The sequence below is a fragment of the Ipomoea nil genome, unplaced genomic scaffold, assembly GCF_001879475.1.
Source record: "Ipomoea nil cultivar Tokyo-kokei standard unplaced genomic scaffold, Asagao_1.1 scaffold1421, whole genome shotgun sequence".
In the NCBI taxonomy this organism is placed as follows: domain Eukaryota; kingdom Viridiplantae; phylum Streptophyta; class Magnoliopsida; order Solanales; family Convolvulaceae; genus Ipomoea; species Ipomoea nil.
In genome coordinates this window covers 2,067,443-2,085,785 of record NW_017617849.1, presented here as the reverse complement: position 1 = coordinate 2,085,785, position 18,343 = coordinate 2,067,443, and the positions used below count along the sequence as shown (strand labels likewise).

At 33.4% G+C, this 18,343-nt stretch overlaps 2 protein-coding genes across 7 annotated transcripts; one reads left to right on the top strand and one right to left on the bottom strand.

Moving 5' to 3' along the window:
* The first annotated feature begins 254 nt into the window (after window positions 1-254).
* Window positions 255-4,743, top strand: LOC109188398 (choline transporter-like protein 2). 2 transcript variants are annotated; one of them, XM_019339060.1, is made up of 11 exons: window positions 275-334; window positions 423-651; window positions 1,339-1,697; window positions 1,826-1,971; window positions 2,224-2,407; window positions 2,753-2,826; window positions 2,910-3,023; window positions 3,121-3,474; window positions 3,557-3,817; window positions 4,003-4,230; window positions 4,334-4,743. In XM_019339060.1, exons 2-11 carry the CDS (start codon window positions 455-457, stop codon window positions 4,517-4,519), a joined length of 2,103 nt encoding a protein of 700 aa, XP_019194605.1. In that variant the 5' UTR covers window positions 275-334; window positions 423-454; the 3' UTR covers window positions 4,520-4,743. The 2 variants fall into 2 exon arrangements, with proteins under 2 accessions (XP_019194604.1, XP_019194605.1); XM_019339059.1 differs by having other exon boundaries at window positions 255-651.
* On the bottom strand, window positions 4,591-10,293 carry LOC109188399 (MLO-like protein 14). 5 transcript variants are annotated; one of them, XR_002055404.1, is made up of 17 exons: window positions 9,894-10,293; window positions 9,149-9,757; window positions 8,781-8,838; window positions 8,415-8,650; window positions 8,046-8,162; window positions 7,876-7,936; window positions 7,354-7,448; window positions 7,052-7,126; window positions 6,617-6,702; window positions 6,183-6,232; window positions 5,993-6,033; window positions 5,684-5,854; window positions 5,568-5,603; window positions 5,409-5,476; window positions 5,269-5,329; window positions 4,699-5,179; window positions 4,591-4,648 (listed from the first exon to the last, which is right to left on the bottom strand). XR_002055404.1 is itself a non-coding variant. In XM_019339061.1 (15 exons), the coding sequence occupies exons 1-15, from the start codon at window positions 9,296-9,298 to the stop codon at window positions 4,757-4,759; spliced, it is 1,728 nt and encodes a 575-aa protein (XP_019194606.1). In that variant the 5' UTR covers window positions 9,299-10,293; the 3' UTR covers window positions 4,654-4,756. The 5 variants fall into 5 exon arrangements, 1 of the variants encoding a protein (XP_019194606.1); XR_002055405.1 differs by having other exon boundaries at window positions 9,149-9,735; XR_002055403.1 differs by having other exon boundaries at window positions 9,149-10,293.
* Window positions 10,294-18,343: the final 8,050 nt, after the last annotated feature.

The window sequence follows — 18,343 nt, the reverse complement described above, 5'->3', positions numbered from 1 at the left end:
GTAGCTTTTTGAATTTTAGCTTTTTGAAGTTGCAAAAAACTAATTAACCAAACATTTATATTGATATTTTAACTTAATCAAGCAATTAATAGTGATCAAAAAAGCTAAAATTGACCTATAGGCCAATTTTTTCCCAAACAGGGCCTTTGTCTTAATTGCAAAATAGCTTTTTCAAATTATTACATTAATATGAACAATTTTATAATGTCAAACAAAAAAATAGTACTGTAATAAATATTTCAGAATGGCATAATTATTGCATAAACCCCTGCCGGGTTTTGGCTCCCTTTTCTCTCTCTCCTGCTTCAGCTGTATGTTGCCCCGCTCCAGACTTGTACTCTCACTCTCCATCTCTCTCTTAGTACAAGTGCGAAGTGTGTATTCCTATATGGTTATATATCTTAAGACCCTTTGATTTGTAGAGGTGGGGAGGGGGAGCTATAGTCTATAGAGGATGAAAGGTCCATTTGGAGCAGTGGTAGGTAAGTGCCCTTCAAGTGATGGGAATGGTGAAGTGGACGGTGGCAGTGGGGGTATTGTAAAAGGCAAGAGGAAATGCAGAGATGTGGCGTTTCTGGTCATCTTCATTGCCTTCTGGGTGGCTATGATTGTCAATTCCAGCTTTGGATTCAACCAAGGAAACCCATTGAGGTATAACAACTCAAAGCTGATTGCTTTTTACTGTTATTCTTCCTTTTTTTTTTTTTTTTTTTTTTTTTTTTTTTTTTTTGGTTCTACTACGGAGTATTATTTTATTGAAATCCTTCCTGCTTTTTGTCTGTATGCATTTTGATCATTTACTATTAGATTATAGTCTTTCTTGTAAGAAAGTTGTGTTCTTTATTCTTTTATAAGTCCAATGGTGGGTTGATGTTCCTTTATATGCGTTATGATTTATTTATTTATTTATTTATTTTTAACTTCAGGACAGTTTCAAATGTTGGGCTTTATGTATGTTAGACAAATTTACTTCAAGTGCGGTTGTTTTTTCAGAGTGTGTAGGCAAGACTAAGTACATTTCAGTTAAGAAGAGTGGAGTGGCACCTACATAAGCCTAAAATGGGCTTGCTGGTGGTGTCTAAATTTGATGAATTCAAAAAATGATACCTTCTGGGTTTGAAATCTATAAATCTTTGGCAGTCTGGAGATTGATCCATGTGCTGAAGAGCTTGTTTTGCTTGCTCTTTCAAACCATACCATACACACACGCGTGTGCGCTTGTGCACACATATGTATATGTATATCAGTATATGTAGGCATGTATATCATGTATGTGCCCCTTGTAACTTGTGCTTGGACATGTAATCGCTCATGGTTGTGCTTTGTTTGGTTTGGCAGGCTAACTTATGACCTGGACTATAAAGGCAACATTTGCAATGACAGACATGCAGAACTTGACCTTCGTGAGTTGGAACTCAGATATTGGCTAAACCCAAATGTGGTTTTCCAAAGTGGTTTGAAGGGCAGCCATGTCCAGCTTGCCAATGCCCGAAGTATTTGCTTGATGGACTGCCCTAATCCCTCAGAAGACTCGCTAATTTGGGTCTGTGACTATCCAGAGGGTGACATTCATCTCTCTGTTGATGACTGGATTGATAGAAACTATGATTATTTTGAGGACCTTACTCCTGATTTAAGGAACACTTCTCTTCTGCTTCAGGGTCCTTGCTACCCAGTCTTATTTCCTACTGTTAATGGTAAGTTACGAACCTACTTTCGTTATTTTGTCAGTTTTCATTCAGAAAATCTCTTGGCTCCGGGCTCCTCCTGCTTCTTAATTCTAATTGGTTTAATTTTAATTTTACTCTTAACCTTGCCATGCCAGTTTATAAGAGCTGTCAAATTATCACCCGTGCATCAAATGTGTCTTTGCGGCATTGGAAGGAGATGGGTGGACTAGACATTATAGAAGAAATTGTAATAGATAAATACATTCACAATTCCATCAACTCGCTGTCATCTGTCCTAAAGGTAAGTTACTTTAACACCGTGTACATCTTTTCTGCTCTATCAAAAGATATTACATTGAAATATTTACTGATCTTTACCTCTCTTTTTTTCCTCCTTCCACCTTTCTGTTTTTAATAGTCAACAGAAAGTATAAATTTTGGGTTGCCCCTAAACTTGGTGCTCTTCTTTTTCTTCATGTTAATTTAACACTACTCTCAAATCAGGATTTGTTTATAAAGTTTCAATATTATGTTATTTGATTTCTCTTTGCAGAGATATATAGCTGATGTTGCAAAATCATGGCCTGTCTTGATTGTTTGTGGAGGAATTTTGCCAGTATTCCTGTCAATTATATGGCTTTTGATGATCCATCACTTTGTTGCTGCTATGCCATGGATAACAGTTATCCTTTTCAATATCCTCGTTATATCAGTTACAATGTTCTACTACTTAAAAGGTTAGGAGATGTCTTTACCGGTAAATGATCTAAGATGGCTCCCTGCTTATTTGACCAGTATTAACTGTTTGACTTGGTTAAATAATCAATATGAGTATTTGATTAATTAGCTTTTTGTAATAACTTATTGCTTCACAATGCTAAAATTCAAAAAGCTACTCAAAGTAGTATTTTCGATCAGCTAACAGCTAACAGCTAACAGCTAATTTACCAAACACTTTTCTACAATCAGCTAATGCTATCAACTAATCAAACACACTAACCCAAACAGCTAACAACTATCAGCTAACAGTAAATGCCTTTCATGGAGTGTAGTAAATGTGTATTCATGTTTCTTATTTCCAGCTGGATGGATTGGAAATGATGCGATATCCCCCATAATTGGACAACATGATCCATATTATCATGTATCTGCAAGGGTATGCATGGATTCTGTTTGATTTCTCTTTAATTGCTTTTCATTATCTTCCTCTGCTATTTATTTGGTTGTTCAACTTTTTAGGAGGTAACTCATCTCCATGTTGCTGCAATTATTATGACTGCTGTCATGATTATTGCCTTTTTATCATCTATTGCCATAGTCCGACGTATACTTACAGCAACATCTGTTTTGAAGGCAAGTTCATCATATCTTCCCTCCCAAGCAGTAAATAACATTATGGTTTAGGATCATAGTACCTTATTGTGATGCATCGAAACATGTCCTACCACAGGTTGCTGCAAAAGTCATTGAAGTAAAAGCACTAATAATCTTCCCCATGATTCCCTATGCTGTCCTTGCAATCTTTTACGCGTTCTGGTTCTCAGCTGCTTTCCATCTTTTCAGTTCTGGGCGGGTTGTCCAGAACGAATGTAGCACTAATTGCTGTGCTTATGATCTTAAAGAAAAACGGGTGAGCTGTGAGGGTTGCTGTGGCTATAGCATCCAACAGACTCCACATATTGCGGCTGCAATTCTTTTCCACCTATTTGGCTGCTACTGGGCTACACAATTTTTCGTGGCATGCTCTTCTGCTATCGTTGCAGGGTCGGTTGCTTCATATTATTGGTCTCGAGGCAAAACATCGGTGAGGCATCTTTTGTTTATGAGTTTTATGCAGCCCAAGTTCAGTAGCCTGTAGTTGACTCCGTTTTACCATTGCAATGCAGCCAGAGAGTCCATTTGTCTCGGTTTTCTCCTCAACGAAGCAGCTTATACGCTACAGCATTGGGTCTGTTGCTCTTGGTTCTTTGATAGTATCCTTAGTCGAGTCTATCCGGTTCATACTTGAAGCACTTCGTCGCAAACTTAAAGTTTCTAGTTCTAGATCAGAAAACTGGGCGGGGAGGATGGTGTTTTATACCTCTCAGGGTTGCTTGAAGTGCATTAGCTGGATCGTCAAATCTGTGAACCGTAATGCTTATGTAATGGTAAGTAGGAATTATTGCATTTACTCATAATTCACTTTTTGTTTACATATTAGCCAATGATATTTACCTTAGGTACCACATCTCTATGCTTGAGCAAGAACATTAGATTTTTCTTTGCCTAATATATCAGAATCTTCTGCCATTATACATATCAGTACTCTTTAATGTGCTTGCGATTCTTACAGATAGGTATTACGGGAAAGAGCTTCTTTAAAGCTTCTGAGACAGCCACAGAACTCATTATAAGTAACATTCTTCAGATAGGAAAGGTGAATGTTATTGGTGATGTTGTCCTCTTTCTCGGGAAACTATGCGTGAGTCTTGCAAGTGCACTTTTCGGGTTTCTCATGTTGGATGCTCACAAGTACAAGTCCACACATCACAAGATCTCCTCCCCGCTATTTCCTGTGCTGGTACGTCTATGATTCTCTCTTGCAGCTCATAAGTAATGCTGATTTAAGAGGTATATATAGATCTTGTGAACTGGGTTTTGATGCTCTTTCGTGAACTGAACAGGTATGCTGGAGCCTCGGGTATGTTGTGGCTTCGCTTTTCTTTGCAGTGGTGGAGATGTCGATCGATACCATCATCCTTTCGTTTTGCCAAGACTCTGAACTGCACCATGGAACTGCCCAATACGCCCATCCTTTGCTAATCGAGACTTTGAATGACCAAAATGAGATGCAAGGACTTGCAGAATGATCATTTTGATGCAAAACTGCATTGTGTCAGGTAAAATATGGAGTGATGGAATGGTTATAACCAAGTTGTGCTCAAATTTTCATGGTTACTCTTGTACATTAGTAGGTTTCTCTTTTCAACACCATACATTCTTATACATTTAAAACCTGACATGTATATTGCACATGTATGTTACAAGAACAATCTATCAAAGTATTAGTGGGAATCATTCCAGTTTCCATTTCTCTATCGTTGCATTCAATCTTTTTCCAGTTCTCTTCTTATAGGCATTGAAGAGGATCTCGAAATTACTTCTGTAAGGAACCTAGGTGGATCACTGAAAGAGATAGAAGCACAGGGTCGAATGAGAGGTGTAACAGCACGACTCGAGGCTTCGTTAACGTTCATGCAAGGACCACCTTCTTCAACAATACTGGGAGCCTGCAATTCAATCCCTGCATTCGTGCCATAGCTTTTTCGAGGGCTATCAAGCGACCCGTGATCATCGTCTTCCTCAACAGACAACACCGTGCTCGCATCAGTGTGCACCGTTGTTGAATCATCATACATGCTTCGATGATGATGATGATGCCTTCTCTTCCTCCTCGCTGCCTTCCCCCAACCATGCATCGTTTCTCTTATTCTCTGTGGGATAAGGGCCGCCTTATAGTTCGTTCCCATCTGGTTTGTAGAGCAATACACCTCGCTGATTAGTTTGTTCTTGCACATTTTCTCACAATCTCAAATTATTTTTGAAACCATAATTTTACCTGAGTAACCAGTGCATAGAGTGGTAAGGTGCTATAGCTGCATAGAAACTGCCCCGCAAACCTGAGTGGTGAAGAATAGAATTAGCCTCAACTACCATGAAAGTCGAGTCACGAGAAAAAAGATTGAAAATGTTGCATACCCTAATATTAGCCGTAGATACACTAGTGTGTGGTTGAATATAAAGCAAGAATTATAGCCAAACTGCCACTGCAATAAGGAATAGCTCCATTAAGAATTATAGCCAAATGCTAACTCATCTTGATCTCAGAACTAAAAGAAATAGGAGTAAGGGATTTACCCAGAACCAGAAGAACGAAGCTAGCTCAAACGCATTCTGCAATGAAAGACACAATACATTTCAGCACAAAAATTTACGGTTGAAAAGAACAAAATGAGGAATAAATTAGTATCGACCTGGAAGAGGACAAAGTGAATCAGGGATAGCAGTAGTTCTGGCTTCTTGAACCAAAAAAGTTCGTCCCTCGGTTTTAGCTTTGCTCCCGGGAAATAGCCAGTTATTCCAGCACTCTCCAACGCCAATGTTGCTATGACGTGTTGCAGTTTTGTGCCTACCAGTAGAACAAGCTGCCAAGAAACGGCGAAATCAGGGAAAGATTGAACGAAACTTGCCTGTATATACCCTCCTTTTTATATCAATTGTCACTCCCAAATACCCAATAAAAATGATTTGCAGAAATAGAAGGAAAAACTAAAATAACTCACAGTGATTGGAAATAGTGCAATCCAGAAATAAAGATTTGACCCTGCGAATTAAACAAAACGAGGATGAGCATATCAACAAGGTCTAATTTCTTAGGAATGGGTGGGGAAGTATTCCTTATTAATTTAAAACAGCATGAATTAACAGTTCTTCAAACTCGAATGATAAGTGATATGGAGTAATATTCTATACCTTTGACATTAAACATCATAAAAGCAACAACGAATCCCCAGAGTGGTGCACTACAAAAATACAAGATAGAGGAGTATCAAAAACAATTCTATGCAAAATCTCCAATAGTATCATCTAAAGATGTAATAAATCAGCTGTAGAAACCACAATGTGGTCCGGGTCTTTCTCTGTCCGTTTAACGGTCCAGGTCCACCCAGTTCACTCCGAGAGGCACAGAAGCTGGCCCAGAGGGAATCATCACGTGTGGAAATTGAACTCAGGTTATCCTGGAATCTCCCCCACAAAGAGAGCTCATTTGCCATTTGAGCTACCCTCTTGGGTTTTTGTTGTATTATATTACACAAAGGTTACATATGAGAAGGAAAAATGTATAAGAAATGCAATCGTCTTCTAGATACAATATAAATGTCGGCTTTTCTGATGTTTATGCTTACCTGACACCGACTATTCTTTGGAACTCTTCTTCCATGGATCGAATCATATAGCTATGAAAATCATATTTTGATGTAAGGTTGTGGTTCTGTCAGGAATTCAAAGAAACAACCCCTATAACGATCAATAATTCAATATAACTTTGAAATTACAGTACAAATAAATTACGAGGAAACAAAAGCTTGTGTTGTAAAATAAAGTGGAGCATAAAACAAACTGTCTGGATGATGATGGATATAAAGACATGCTCAAGAATAAGGAAAATGATTAAGCTGTTAATCTTAAGAGGATGCTCTAACGGATTCACAACAAATAAACGCCTGCTAAGACTAATTCCAATAAAATTTACTATAATTCCTCCAAGCTCATTCCTAAGGCCTTCTTCCCCATTTATAAACTTGCAATGGTGTAGTTAAGTTCTGTCCACTGTTGCATACCATAATAAAACCCTTCCGTAGTGAAAGGTAATCAGCACGAACAACTGAACGCCCAAATTGCCTGAAGAAACATGTCTGCAGAATGTGTATATATTACCAAAGAAACGTGTTAGATTTATGAAGTCACAAAATTGTAGTTCTGTACCCAAAATGAAGAAAGGGCAAAATCTTCTTCTAGGGAAGGTAAGGATAACTGAATTTCGCATGTTGGAAAGAACTTTTTTTACATAGAAATACTCAAATGCGTCGGGAAATGTAAGTATTAGTATTAGTATTAGTATTGTGACATATATTACACATACCACCCAAATGAGAACACTATTCCTAGACATAGGATTCGATGTATGGACTCTAACAAAAGTTGACTGCCTTCGCATTGTCATTGCTCTTGTCCTATCTGTAAGACCAAAACAAAAACAAAAACAAAAACAGAAACAAAATGAGGAAAAATAAAACAAAAAAGAAAAGAAGAATATCATCATTTATTTCCCTTTGCAGCTTTGCTCGAACACATAAATTCTTCCTACCAAAAGGAATGAATAGTACAAGAAATCAAGAATCAAGTTTACAATTCTGTGTTTGCTAATATTGCTAGTATATTAAAGTCATGGTCTACAAATAGGGCAAGCCTTAATATTTGAGTGAGCTAATTTACCAATTCTCTAGACCTCTATTTTCCGTGCAGGATCATACTTCATGAGCGAGGTACCAATTTTTGCACTATTAACAGTCATTGCTATTTTTCTTCAAAAATAAATGAAGGCAGAAAAGTTAAGGACAAGAAATTGGAGACTAGTAGGTTCCACCTGGCAGCGATAACTTACCAGTTAATGCTCCATGTCGGTCCATGTGAGCTTCATCCTCCCAAACTCTCCAAGTATGAATCTGGCAAGAATCTTAGGTATCAAAAGACGAGCAACATCGAGTACATGAACAACAATCAATTAACCTCAGGAGGTGGAGAACAATTATGGTAATTTCATATGAATACAACCTTGACAATAGCCAGTAGCATTGTTAAGCAGCTGTAAGATATATGAGTAATGGCCATGACAAAGATGAAACGGTGCAGCTGCTCTAGGCCTTCATATGATACAAATGGCTCATGATTCTGCAGAAAAAGAATTTTTTTTTAAAAAAATTTTCGTTAACTCCTTTGGTTGTTTGGAAGCAAGAAAATGTATGGATAGAGGGAGAGGGAAAGACAGGGTGGAGTAAAGATGCAACGAACTAATGAATCAGTTTCTAGTCCTTTCAAATTTAGTTGCTCACTTGTGTTATTTGCAGCACAAGTGAATAACGTAAAACTAAAATATATCGTAACAAGTGTAGACTTATAATTTCAGAAGGAAAATTGACATGCCTCTGGACAGGTATTTTTGTTCAAGCTATTAAGCATTCTTCTTAATGGATGATCAAAAACAAGGTCCATCAAAAGTTTTCGCTTTTTGAAATCTTCATTTTCATTTTCTTCTTCAATTTCAGACTTTTTGCAAGGAGCAAATACACCATCATAATACTTCGATGGGATGCAAATATTGGATATAATGCTTGAGGTGGCCGTAAGTAGGAGAGAAATGAAGCCAAGTAGCATTAACTCTGCTCACAAACATTCAAACAAGGTTTTGGGTTAGAGTTGCAAAAAATATATTCAAAGGGGAATGGGATGAAGGAGAGAGAACAAGAGATGTCAAAGAGTTGAGTTGCAATATAAATTAATAGGAAGTACCTTCTTTCATTTTCTCCACAGCTGCAAGCAAAGGTTTTCTATCAGTTTTCTTCAGCCACTGAAAAAATAGAATTTATTCTAAGAACTTTTTACATTCAAATTATAGTTTTATATAAACCATTAAAACAAGGGCAAATATGCAGGGTATGGTAAGGTACTGCTTTGTTGTTTCACCAGTTTCCATTCTGAATATGTAAAAAACAAATTTGTCAAAAAGAGCAACTTTGCAAAAACAGGAGAAGATACAAATGAAATGGATTATATTACTATTAATACACAGAAATGTTAAATCTTCAGCACCATAGTTCAATATGTCAAGTCTCTCTAGGACTACTTATAGCTCAAAGTGAGAAAAGCTTATCACTTACATTGCACAATCGGTGTATAGATCGCTCCACGAGCAGTGAAACTACGACAAATACAGTTAACACAGTAGCAACAGACCATGTTGGTGTCAATGCCAATGATCGAAGTTCCTTCGAATTTTCTGATGCTTCAAATGACTTCGATTCAGACATCTTCACAAATGACTCTTATCAAAAACTTCACACCCTCAACTAAACCTCACCCTTACTTAAACTCCCAAAAATCAGAACTTCCACCTAAAAACAAAGCCAGGATGGTATGACCAACCAGGAGTTGCACTGTGAATCTTTTATACACCTTCACATTTAGTAGCACGCAAAGTTTGTAACTAAAATTCCTTTACCCCATGAGCTTCGGAGCCCAAATTTAGTACTGCAACATGACTGAGGACTGACAGTTGACTCTGCTCCAAGATCCAATCTTTAAGAAGAATACTTCAACTTGGACCATCAAAAAGCGTCGAACAAGCAAAAGGGGTATTCTTGATTAGACCCAGAGTAGAAATAAGAACATTCTTCTCCTTCATTAGCCCAATTTCACATTCACTGGCATATCCCCAGCTCCTGTAACAACATTTGGATTTCTACACCTATAACGGAATCAAAATCCCACTAAATCAGTAATCCCCCGGTTTACAAAAAAAGAAGAAACTGTTACTCCTTCGATATATAGCATACGAACAACTAAATGTTGATGTGTATAGCTTTCCGACAGAGACAGAAGACTATAAAAACAAAAAGAACCCACCTTTTTGGAGCAGAGAAATCAGAAAACTTAAAAGAGTGATGAAAGAGGATATGGGTTGGAGTTGATTCACATAACTTTACAGGTACAAAGGTTCTGCAGGTGGGGACAGAAAGGATTGTGAATAGCAAAATGCAGAGGTATCAAAGATTCTCTGGGGGCTAAGTTAAATGTATGAGGCTATGAGCTGGAAGCCTGAAAGGCTGAAACCTCCTGGAGTTAAAGAAAAATGGGGCTTCTACGTAGCTTCTTGGCTTTGGCTTTTATGTCCCACAATGAATGGAACCTTCACCCGGACAGATTTACACCATTTCTCTTTCCCTTTCCCAAGCACAACCGCACCACTGCTGTCGGGGGGACCGTCGGAGTGGTGAATCTTTGAAACTTGTGATGTAAATAAATGGTGGAGAGCGGAGAGTGAGGCCAAAACTTCAAATTTCCATAAGTAGGGACCCATTGATTCGGTAGACACGTACATCACCGTCTGTTATAGGACTTAGGTTGGCAAATTCGGAGCGACTTTCTTTATTACTCCATTATTTGGAGTAAAAACTGTTTGGTGTAAACATTTTGACCCATTAATTAGGACCACCAGCCCTTTATGTTCTGAACTGGCAAGTGTGAATACAAGTTTTTCCGTTGCACCACAAAAGGAGCACACCAGATTATGTGTAAATTCAATATTGTCAAGTATAGATCATGTGTTATTGTCTTGTAATCGATCTATTATTGTCTGTGCAGGCTAAATACATCTTTTGTCGGGTTAAAAGATGCTATTCATTTTAAATAACTTGTTAAACAATGATTAGCGTGCCATAGTTAAAGAATGAGTCATAAGCCTCTGGTGGAACGAGCTGAAAGATAGAGTTGTTGTTTTGAATAATGTGTAACAATAATGTGTAAGAATTTGAATTTAATTTGTCTGATTAAAAGATGCTATTCATTTTAAATAACTTGTTAAACAATCAAGGCACGATAACAATGAAAAAACACGACACATTAGCGTGCCAAAAAGGATTGGTGATGAGTCTTGATGTTGTGTGACAATTGACTTAAATCTAGTGCTTGAATTGAAGCATTGTTAGTATATAAAAACCGTTAGCATTTTCTTTTTTTTTTCTTTTTTTTTTCTTTTTTAATTACAACTCTAATATACTAGTTTTTATTACCGACTTGATGATACAAGTTATTATAATCAGTTGTATGCAATCTTTATTTGATTTATATTGGTTCAATAAGTACATAAAAGTTAACGTCAATAATGTGCATTGTCTAATTGTTGGAGAGTCAAAAACTATTATATGTATATTAAAAGCTTTGGGAGCATGTGAGCTTATTAATTTAAAAGACTTAAATTTTTGCATCCCGTAATTAACGCTGTTAAGGCCATATTTGACTCCACCCAAAAGAAAAAAAAAAGTTATGAAAATTAAAAGAGATGAAGCTCCCGTGTCACGTTTGACTACATCCAAAAGAAAAAAAGAAAAAAGGAAAAATCTGTTACTTTTAAATAAAATAAATAAATAAATAAATAAATATATATATATATATATATATATATATATATATATATATATATATATATATATATATATATATATATATATATATATTAATTTATTAAGTTTTTGTGTGAATATGACAAACCCAATTACACGAGACCATGAAAGTTAAGAGAAAAGGAACTCCTACATCATGTGAAATGCACAACTTGTTACAAACCTTTACGTTCCATTTTATATATATGCATGCTTCAATTAATAAAATTTGATTAGAGTTATTTATCTTAATCCAAATCACTCTATTGCTATTGCTTACTCTAGTTAACCTGCCTCACTATGAAACTTCTTCGCATTTTGCCTTTATTAATTAAACTATATATAATTTGTTTATATAATAATTTAATTTCATTAATTTGCTTGCATATGGTTACAAACATTCTACCATGAGACACATTTTGTCGATTATAGTAATATCTCGATTGTTAGAAAGTTTTATGGTATGTAATTATGATTTTACTTTTTGATGTTAGGTTGTTGTATGTATAAGTGGATGGAAACTTACCATAAAATTATTGAATTATTGTGTTTGTATATTATTACATTCATCACTTCTCATGGTCCTATATATTCCCATTTATAAAGCCGTTTAATTTTTATTTATTTATTTATAATTTTTTTTTTAAGTTGAGGGAAATGGAAGCTATCATAGCTAGCTGTGAATGTAGAGGATGCGATCAGACAAGGAGGCATTATATTGGCATGAATTTTAGTGTTATTTGCATGAGGAAATTAAAAGGTAATTAATAAGGAAAGAAAAGCCAGATACGATGAAAGATGGATCATTAATTTTGATGAAGAGATGGCAAAAGGATATGTAGGTGGATCTAGAACAATATTGGACGCACGTGGGAAATGGCAATCCATGCGTGCAAGAACGTGGATGCATGAACACACAAAACAAGAATCATTATCTAAATTCTGGGCAGCCAGGTAGGATTAATATAAATATATATGTTGCAAAACAGATATTAAAAACTGCATATTTCTGCAATTAACATATATAATTTCAGAACTCCACTGTACTTTCGACTGGATCGATCGATAAGGGAATTCACTGATTAGTTATATTATAAGTCAACAATGGCGTATACTATGCATGTCCATTTCCCATGTTGCGCATTTCATAATATGATGTTTCATTCTTGTTAGGATTAAAGGAGTATAATACTATGATGTGTTTTCGGATCCATCATGAACAAGTCTGGTTTAATAATTTATTTTGAGTTTATATATATATATATATATATATATATTATGTGTGTGTAGACCAGGTGCAAAGATAACTTCCCGGTGCGGTTAATACAAAAAGACACAGTTAATTACACAAATCATGTACCTTAAGCACACAAACAAAGCATATTAAGAACACAAACCATGCACATTAAGTTTCAACAACCGACGCATAGCATACAAATCACACACCTTAAAATGAAAACAACGCACCTTAAAAAGGAAAATCACGCATCTAAAGCTTTAAGCAAACGCACCTTAAGTTTTAACAACTAACTCAGATTAAGCACCTTAAGAAGGAAAACCACACACCTAAATCTCTAGACCAACACACTTTAAGTTTCAACAACTGACTCACCTTAAGCACAAAAACCACACACCTTAAGAAGAAAAATCACGCACCTTAAATTTGACATAGATGCAAAAAGACCAAATTGCCACCTCATTTTTTTAATCATTGTCAATCATGAACGTTGATTTAGACAATATGAATGACTCAAATTTAATCGCACAACCGCACAAAAAACACCCAACCACACGGGAGTTGAATTATATATATATATATATATATATATATATATATATATATATATATATATATATATATATATATATATATATATACAATTTTGCTTAAAAATACAATTTAATATCCTCTTGTTTTTACTACAATCTTTGTCACTAAATTAATATCTTTGTGAATAATAGACTTTTTAAAATAGTTATAAATTCAATAACATGGTTATACTAAAACAAAAGTATATTTACTAACAACAATAAACTTTAATCTTGCTCCATTCTAAAAGTATTGTCCACTTTGATTGGACATATAGATTTATGAGAGTATTTAATGTATTGACTAAGTGATATATTTATGTTTTTGTTCGCCATAACAAATGAAATGGGTTTTCTTTCTTTTTTTTTTTTTACTTATAATAAATACAGAGTACGCATTTTTTAATAAATATAAGTTATAAATGTTATTGTATTTATAGAAAATGATTTTTCTTTTGAGAACCCAATAGGAGGACAATTTTTATGTTATGTTTTTTTTTTTTTTTTTTTTTTTTTTTTTTTTTTTTTTTTTTTTTTAAATTGAACTCTTAAAAATTGAGTCTCTTAGTTGCACATGACTGGTGGGGCATTCTATTAAAAAAAAAAAAAAAAAGAGCAATATATTAGTAGAATTTTTGTTAACTGCCTCCATGGTAAACTTCTCTGGTTGAGTGGTTATGAGTTATGAGAACATGAGATTTGGGCCCTTAGACAAAGACGACCTGAATATTCATTAAAGTACTCTCCTCCATTAATTATTATTCTTCAATGTCCTCTACTTCTGTTGACTATGGAAAGGATTGGCTACCTTCTCTCTTCTTTTATATATATATTGCTTAACATTTTTCTACATCTCCTTTTGGCTACCGTCACTGTGTCACATACATCATCTTCCTTACATAGGACCATAATTTTTTCAATGTACATCACTAGATAGTGGCTATAAATTTTTTCCTTAATTTAAAAATTATAATTTCTTCTTTTCATTTGAATTCAAAGTAATATTATCTTAGAAAAAATTCGAGTCAAATAAGCTCATTAAATCAAATAAATAATGCAATTAAGTCTTTAATTAAAAAGATCCATCCAAACTCCCCTTAAACTAACAAAAAGTGTAATTGAATTATAATCTTAATTATCTGTTTAACATGTAAGTTTTTCAGTTGATTTATCAAATCAGTGCTACATTTTAATAAAATAACACATAGAAGTCATTTACGGTCAAATTAACGATAACATATTAAACATGTAACATTAAGTTTCAATAGCACTTTTTTGTCGAATTATGAGATTTGAATGATTTTTTTTTCTTCAGTTTAAAGATCAATGCTTAATTTGATTTTTTTCTTTCCTTATATATATATATATATATATATATATATTTTTTTTTTGAATTCTACTTACTCTATTACATTGTAGTATATGTTCATAACTACTTTCTCAATCTACTGAAACACAAAGAGCTACTAATGCCTCCGCCACGGAAGTTCGAACTCACAACCTCCCATATGGGAATCTAATCCGGGTGCCATCTGTGATTAAGTTTCAATAGCACTTATGGTCGAGTGATTAGAGTGAATTTCATATTTGGTCCTACTATTATAGGAGCTTTTCCAATTTTAGTCCACCATAATTATTTTTGTCACATTGCATCCACTATTATTAAAAGTGTTCCAATTTTAGTTAATTTTTAGATTTTTCGTGGACTAAAATTGGAACACTTTTAATAATAGTAAACGCAATGTGACAAAAATAATTATGGTGGACTAAAATTGGAATGACCTCTATAATAGTAGGACCAAAAATGGAATTCATTCGAGTGATTATTTCCCTAAAGTTATAAAATAATTTAAATAATTTCATTTTGTCATATTGTGCTTCCTAGCTTGTTGCAATTTATTAAAAAATAAAGACTATTTATTTTTATTAGTTATTTATGAAGTAATCACTCGACCATAGGTTTTTGTTTTTGTTTTTTGAAGGCCGGTACTCCAACATAAGTTTATAAGAGATTCATGCAATATTTTAATACAATGGTAACATGTCTAAAATGCTTTTAGTAAGGAATGTAACATGATACTTTAAAAAATTAACAAAATTTGTTGCCTGCTTTAATACTATTGTGTTTATTAGTAGACAACTAGACACCGTTAGTTTCATATCTATTCAAGTATAATTTGAGTTTACATGTAATATTTTATCATAGAAAAATAATATTTTTCCTCCAAAATTGTTTCTTAATATTTCCTCCTAAGATGTGACTTAAAATTATTATTGGTGTCCATGAATTGGGTGATCCCACCATATATAACAAAAAAGAAAGTTAATTGCCCAACTCGATCTTCTTCTCTTAAGGCTGTATCCTAGCAAAGATGACTATTAACAAGATGATGCGGATTAAAAAAGTATATATATTTTTTGGCTGTCATCGTGGATAGCAAATTTGCTATCCACAGCTTTTGCTGCCAAAATGGCAGCAAAAGATGACACCTCCATACTTTTTTTTTTTTTTTTTTTTTTAAATTTATTTTTTTTATTTTTTATTATATTTATAATATAATATGAAAGTGAGAGAAATTTATATGTAAAAAAAATAGTAAAGAATTTATAAATTTGATTATGTGAAAGCAGGGTCGGAGTTCGAAAATTAATTGAGTGGGGGCAAAATTTAAATGGCGATAGAAATGTCAATTACAAAACATCAAATCGGCATAATAAGGTTAAAATACAAAATACTTTATAAATTACAATAGAATATTTTTATAGATTACACGATAGTTAGAGTCGGAGCCAAAAATATACTTGTGTGGGGTGAAAATGTAAAAATATTTATGACAAAATATGAAACATAATCCATTAGATAAATTTTTTTGAATAACACTATATTTCATAAATACTTTTAAATTTAATTCTTTTTAGTTAGATCAATTGTAAGTTTTTCTAAATTAATTTGAATACAATGAAGTAGGCTAATGAAGTAGATCAACTAGTAAATTAATTCGAATAAATTTATATGAAGTATAATATAAACTTGTGTACTACATTAATTAAATGATTCATAAAAGTAGACTAAAATATTAATTTATCTTAGAAAGGAATGAAAGAGATAAAATAAACAAGTGTTGTTAATGAGTTTTGAACCCATTACCATATACTTTTTATTAAAATAAAATTTGGAGTCTAACCAACTAAACTACTCAAACAATTAATACATTAAACATAAATATAAATTTTATATAACATTTAATGCTATATATATATATATATATATACATACATATATATAAAGGGGTGGGGCGGGGGGAGTGGGGGCAGCTGCCCCCACTGCGCCCAGGCTAGCTCCGTCCATGTGTGAAAATGAGACTCATTTTTAGAAATGAGATAGATTTGTAGGGATAATGATATCTTAATAACTTTATGATTGAGACTTTCAAAACCTTAAATCATCCCTTTCCTCTCTCCCATTGATTTTTTAAAATTTGTTATTTATTGATATCACATAAAATGATTAGTCAAAACAAAGTTAGGCCTTAGTGATTACCAGTTAAGAATGTAGAAGAACTATATATCATATGGATATATTTTCGCTTTCATCATTGGACATATTATATCATAGAACCTGCCGACTTTGAAGACATTATTTGTAAAACAGGATGCTAAATAAAATTTTTATAATAATAATAATAATAATAATAATAATTATTATTATTATTATTATTATTATTATTATTAGGGAAAATAGCACTTTTTACCCCTGAGTTATATACTTATAGCACTTTTCCCCCCTCAATTATTTAGGTAAGCACATTAGCCCCCTCAATTATTCTAAAAGTGGTGCTTTTTCCCCCCCTGATATATTAAATTGACATTTATACCCTTAAAGTAAACATTTTATTTATTTTACTACTCCAACAAATTATTGCGTATACGTAGGGATGACCACGGTTCGATTTGAATTGAACCGGATACTAAAGCAATCGAATTAATAATTTACGGTTATAATTCAGATCTAGAACCCAATATTTAAATGTCAATTTATTAAAATTATGTATCAAAAAATTGAATCTTGAACCGTGAACCGGCGGTTCCGGATCTGATTCGCGATTTTGAACCGTCTTTATTTTAAAATTTTATTTTTTATTTTAAAATAGTTTAAATTCAACAATAAATGTATTTTATTTTTTTCGGAACATGAACCGTCCGTTCCGGTTTACGATTTTAATAAACTCTAAATATCGAATTTCGATTCTAAATTGTAATTGGAATATTTCGGTTTGGTTGCTATAGTGTTTGTTTAGTTTGAACCAAATTATGGTCATAATTTGTTGGAGAAAAAAATAAATTAAATATTTAGTTTAAGGGTAAATATGTCCATTTAACATTTCAGGGGGAAAAACAGCCACTTCAATAACTTAGGGGGAAAAAATGCTATAGGTATATAACTTAGGGGGGAAAAGTGCCATTTTCCCTTATTATTATTAATTTTTTAGGGGAAGACATTAGATACGAATGTGATTTGTAATCACTCAATTTAGAATGTAGACTGTAGAGAATTAAATATCATATCGATTTGATTTTGAATTATTTCCGCATCCATCAATGGAGAGGTTCTATCATAGAAGCTGCCGACTTTCACGACACTACAAATTACACATCTCCTAATTTATAACAATTAAGTTTAGTCTTCAAGTATTATCTTTTATCACATTTAGTACATAATTTATATTTTTGTCACATTTGGTTCTTTCAATCAAATTTTAAATTTTTAGTCAAAAATAATTAGAATTTATCGCATTTCTACTTGAAAATCATACAATGATATCTAAAAGCATCAAAATGTTTAAGTTGGTATGATTTTGAGTCGAAAATGCGATGAATGGTAGTCATTTTTTGACACATTATATTTAATTACGTCTATCAGATTTACAATTCATTGACATTTCAATAATTAGGTCATGCATTATTAATTTTGAAGATAAATTTGACATGCATGTCTGATGATATAAATGTAGATACGATTCTTTTTCGTCGATGGTCTTGTCAAATATTTGAAAAATAAATTATTAGTTTGAATTCTAGTAATTGCTATAATCGGAAGCTAGTCAA

What these genes read in the sequence shown, in the direction of transcription:
- LOC109188398 (XM_019339059.1), top strand. Translation starts at nt 455, where the DNA reads ATGAAAGGTCCATTTGGAGCAGTGGTAGGTAAGTGCCCTTCAAGTGAT. An exon ending in CTTATTTCCTACTGTTAATG is followed by an intron (nt 1,698 to 1,825) that starts GTAAGTTACGAA and finishes TTGCCATGCCAG; the next exon opens with TTTATAAGAGCTGTCAAATT. An exon ending in ATTATCATGTATCTGCAAGG is followed by an intron (nt 2,827 to 2,909) that starts GTATGCATGGAT and finishes TCAACTTTTTAG; the next exon opens with GAGGTAACTCATCTCCATGT.
- LOC109188399 (XM_019339061.1), bottom strand. Translation starts at nt 9,298, where the DNA reads ATGTCTGAATCGAAGTCATTTGAAGCATCAGAAAATTCGAAGGAACTT. An exon ending in TATGATGTTTAATGTCAAAG is followed by an intron (nt 6,034 to 6,182) that starts GTATAGAATATT and finishes TTTAATTCGCAG; the next exon opens with GGTCAAATCTTTATTTCTGG. An exon ending in CTTCGTTCTTCTGGTTCTGG is followed by an intron (nt 5,477 to 5,567) that starts GTAAATCCCTTA and finishes TCCTTATTGCAG; the next exon opens with TGGCAGTTTGGCTATAATTC.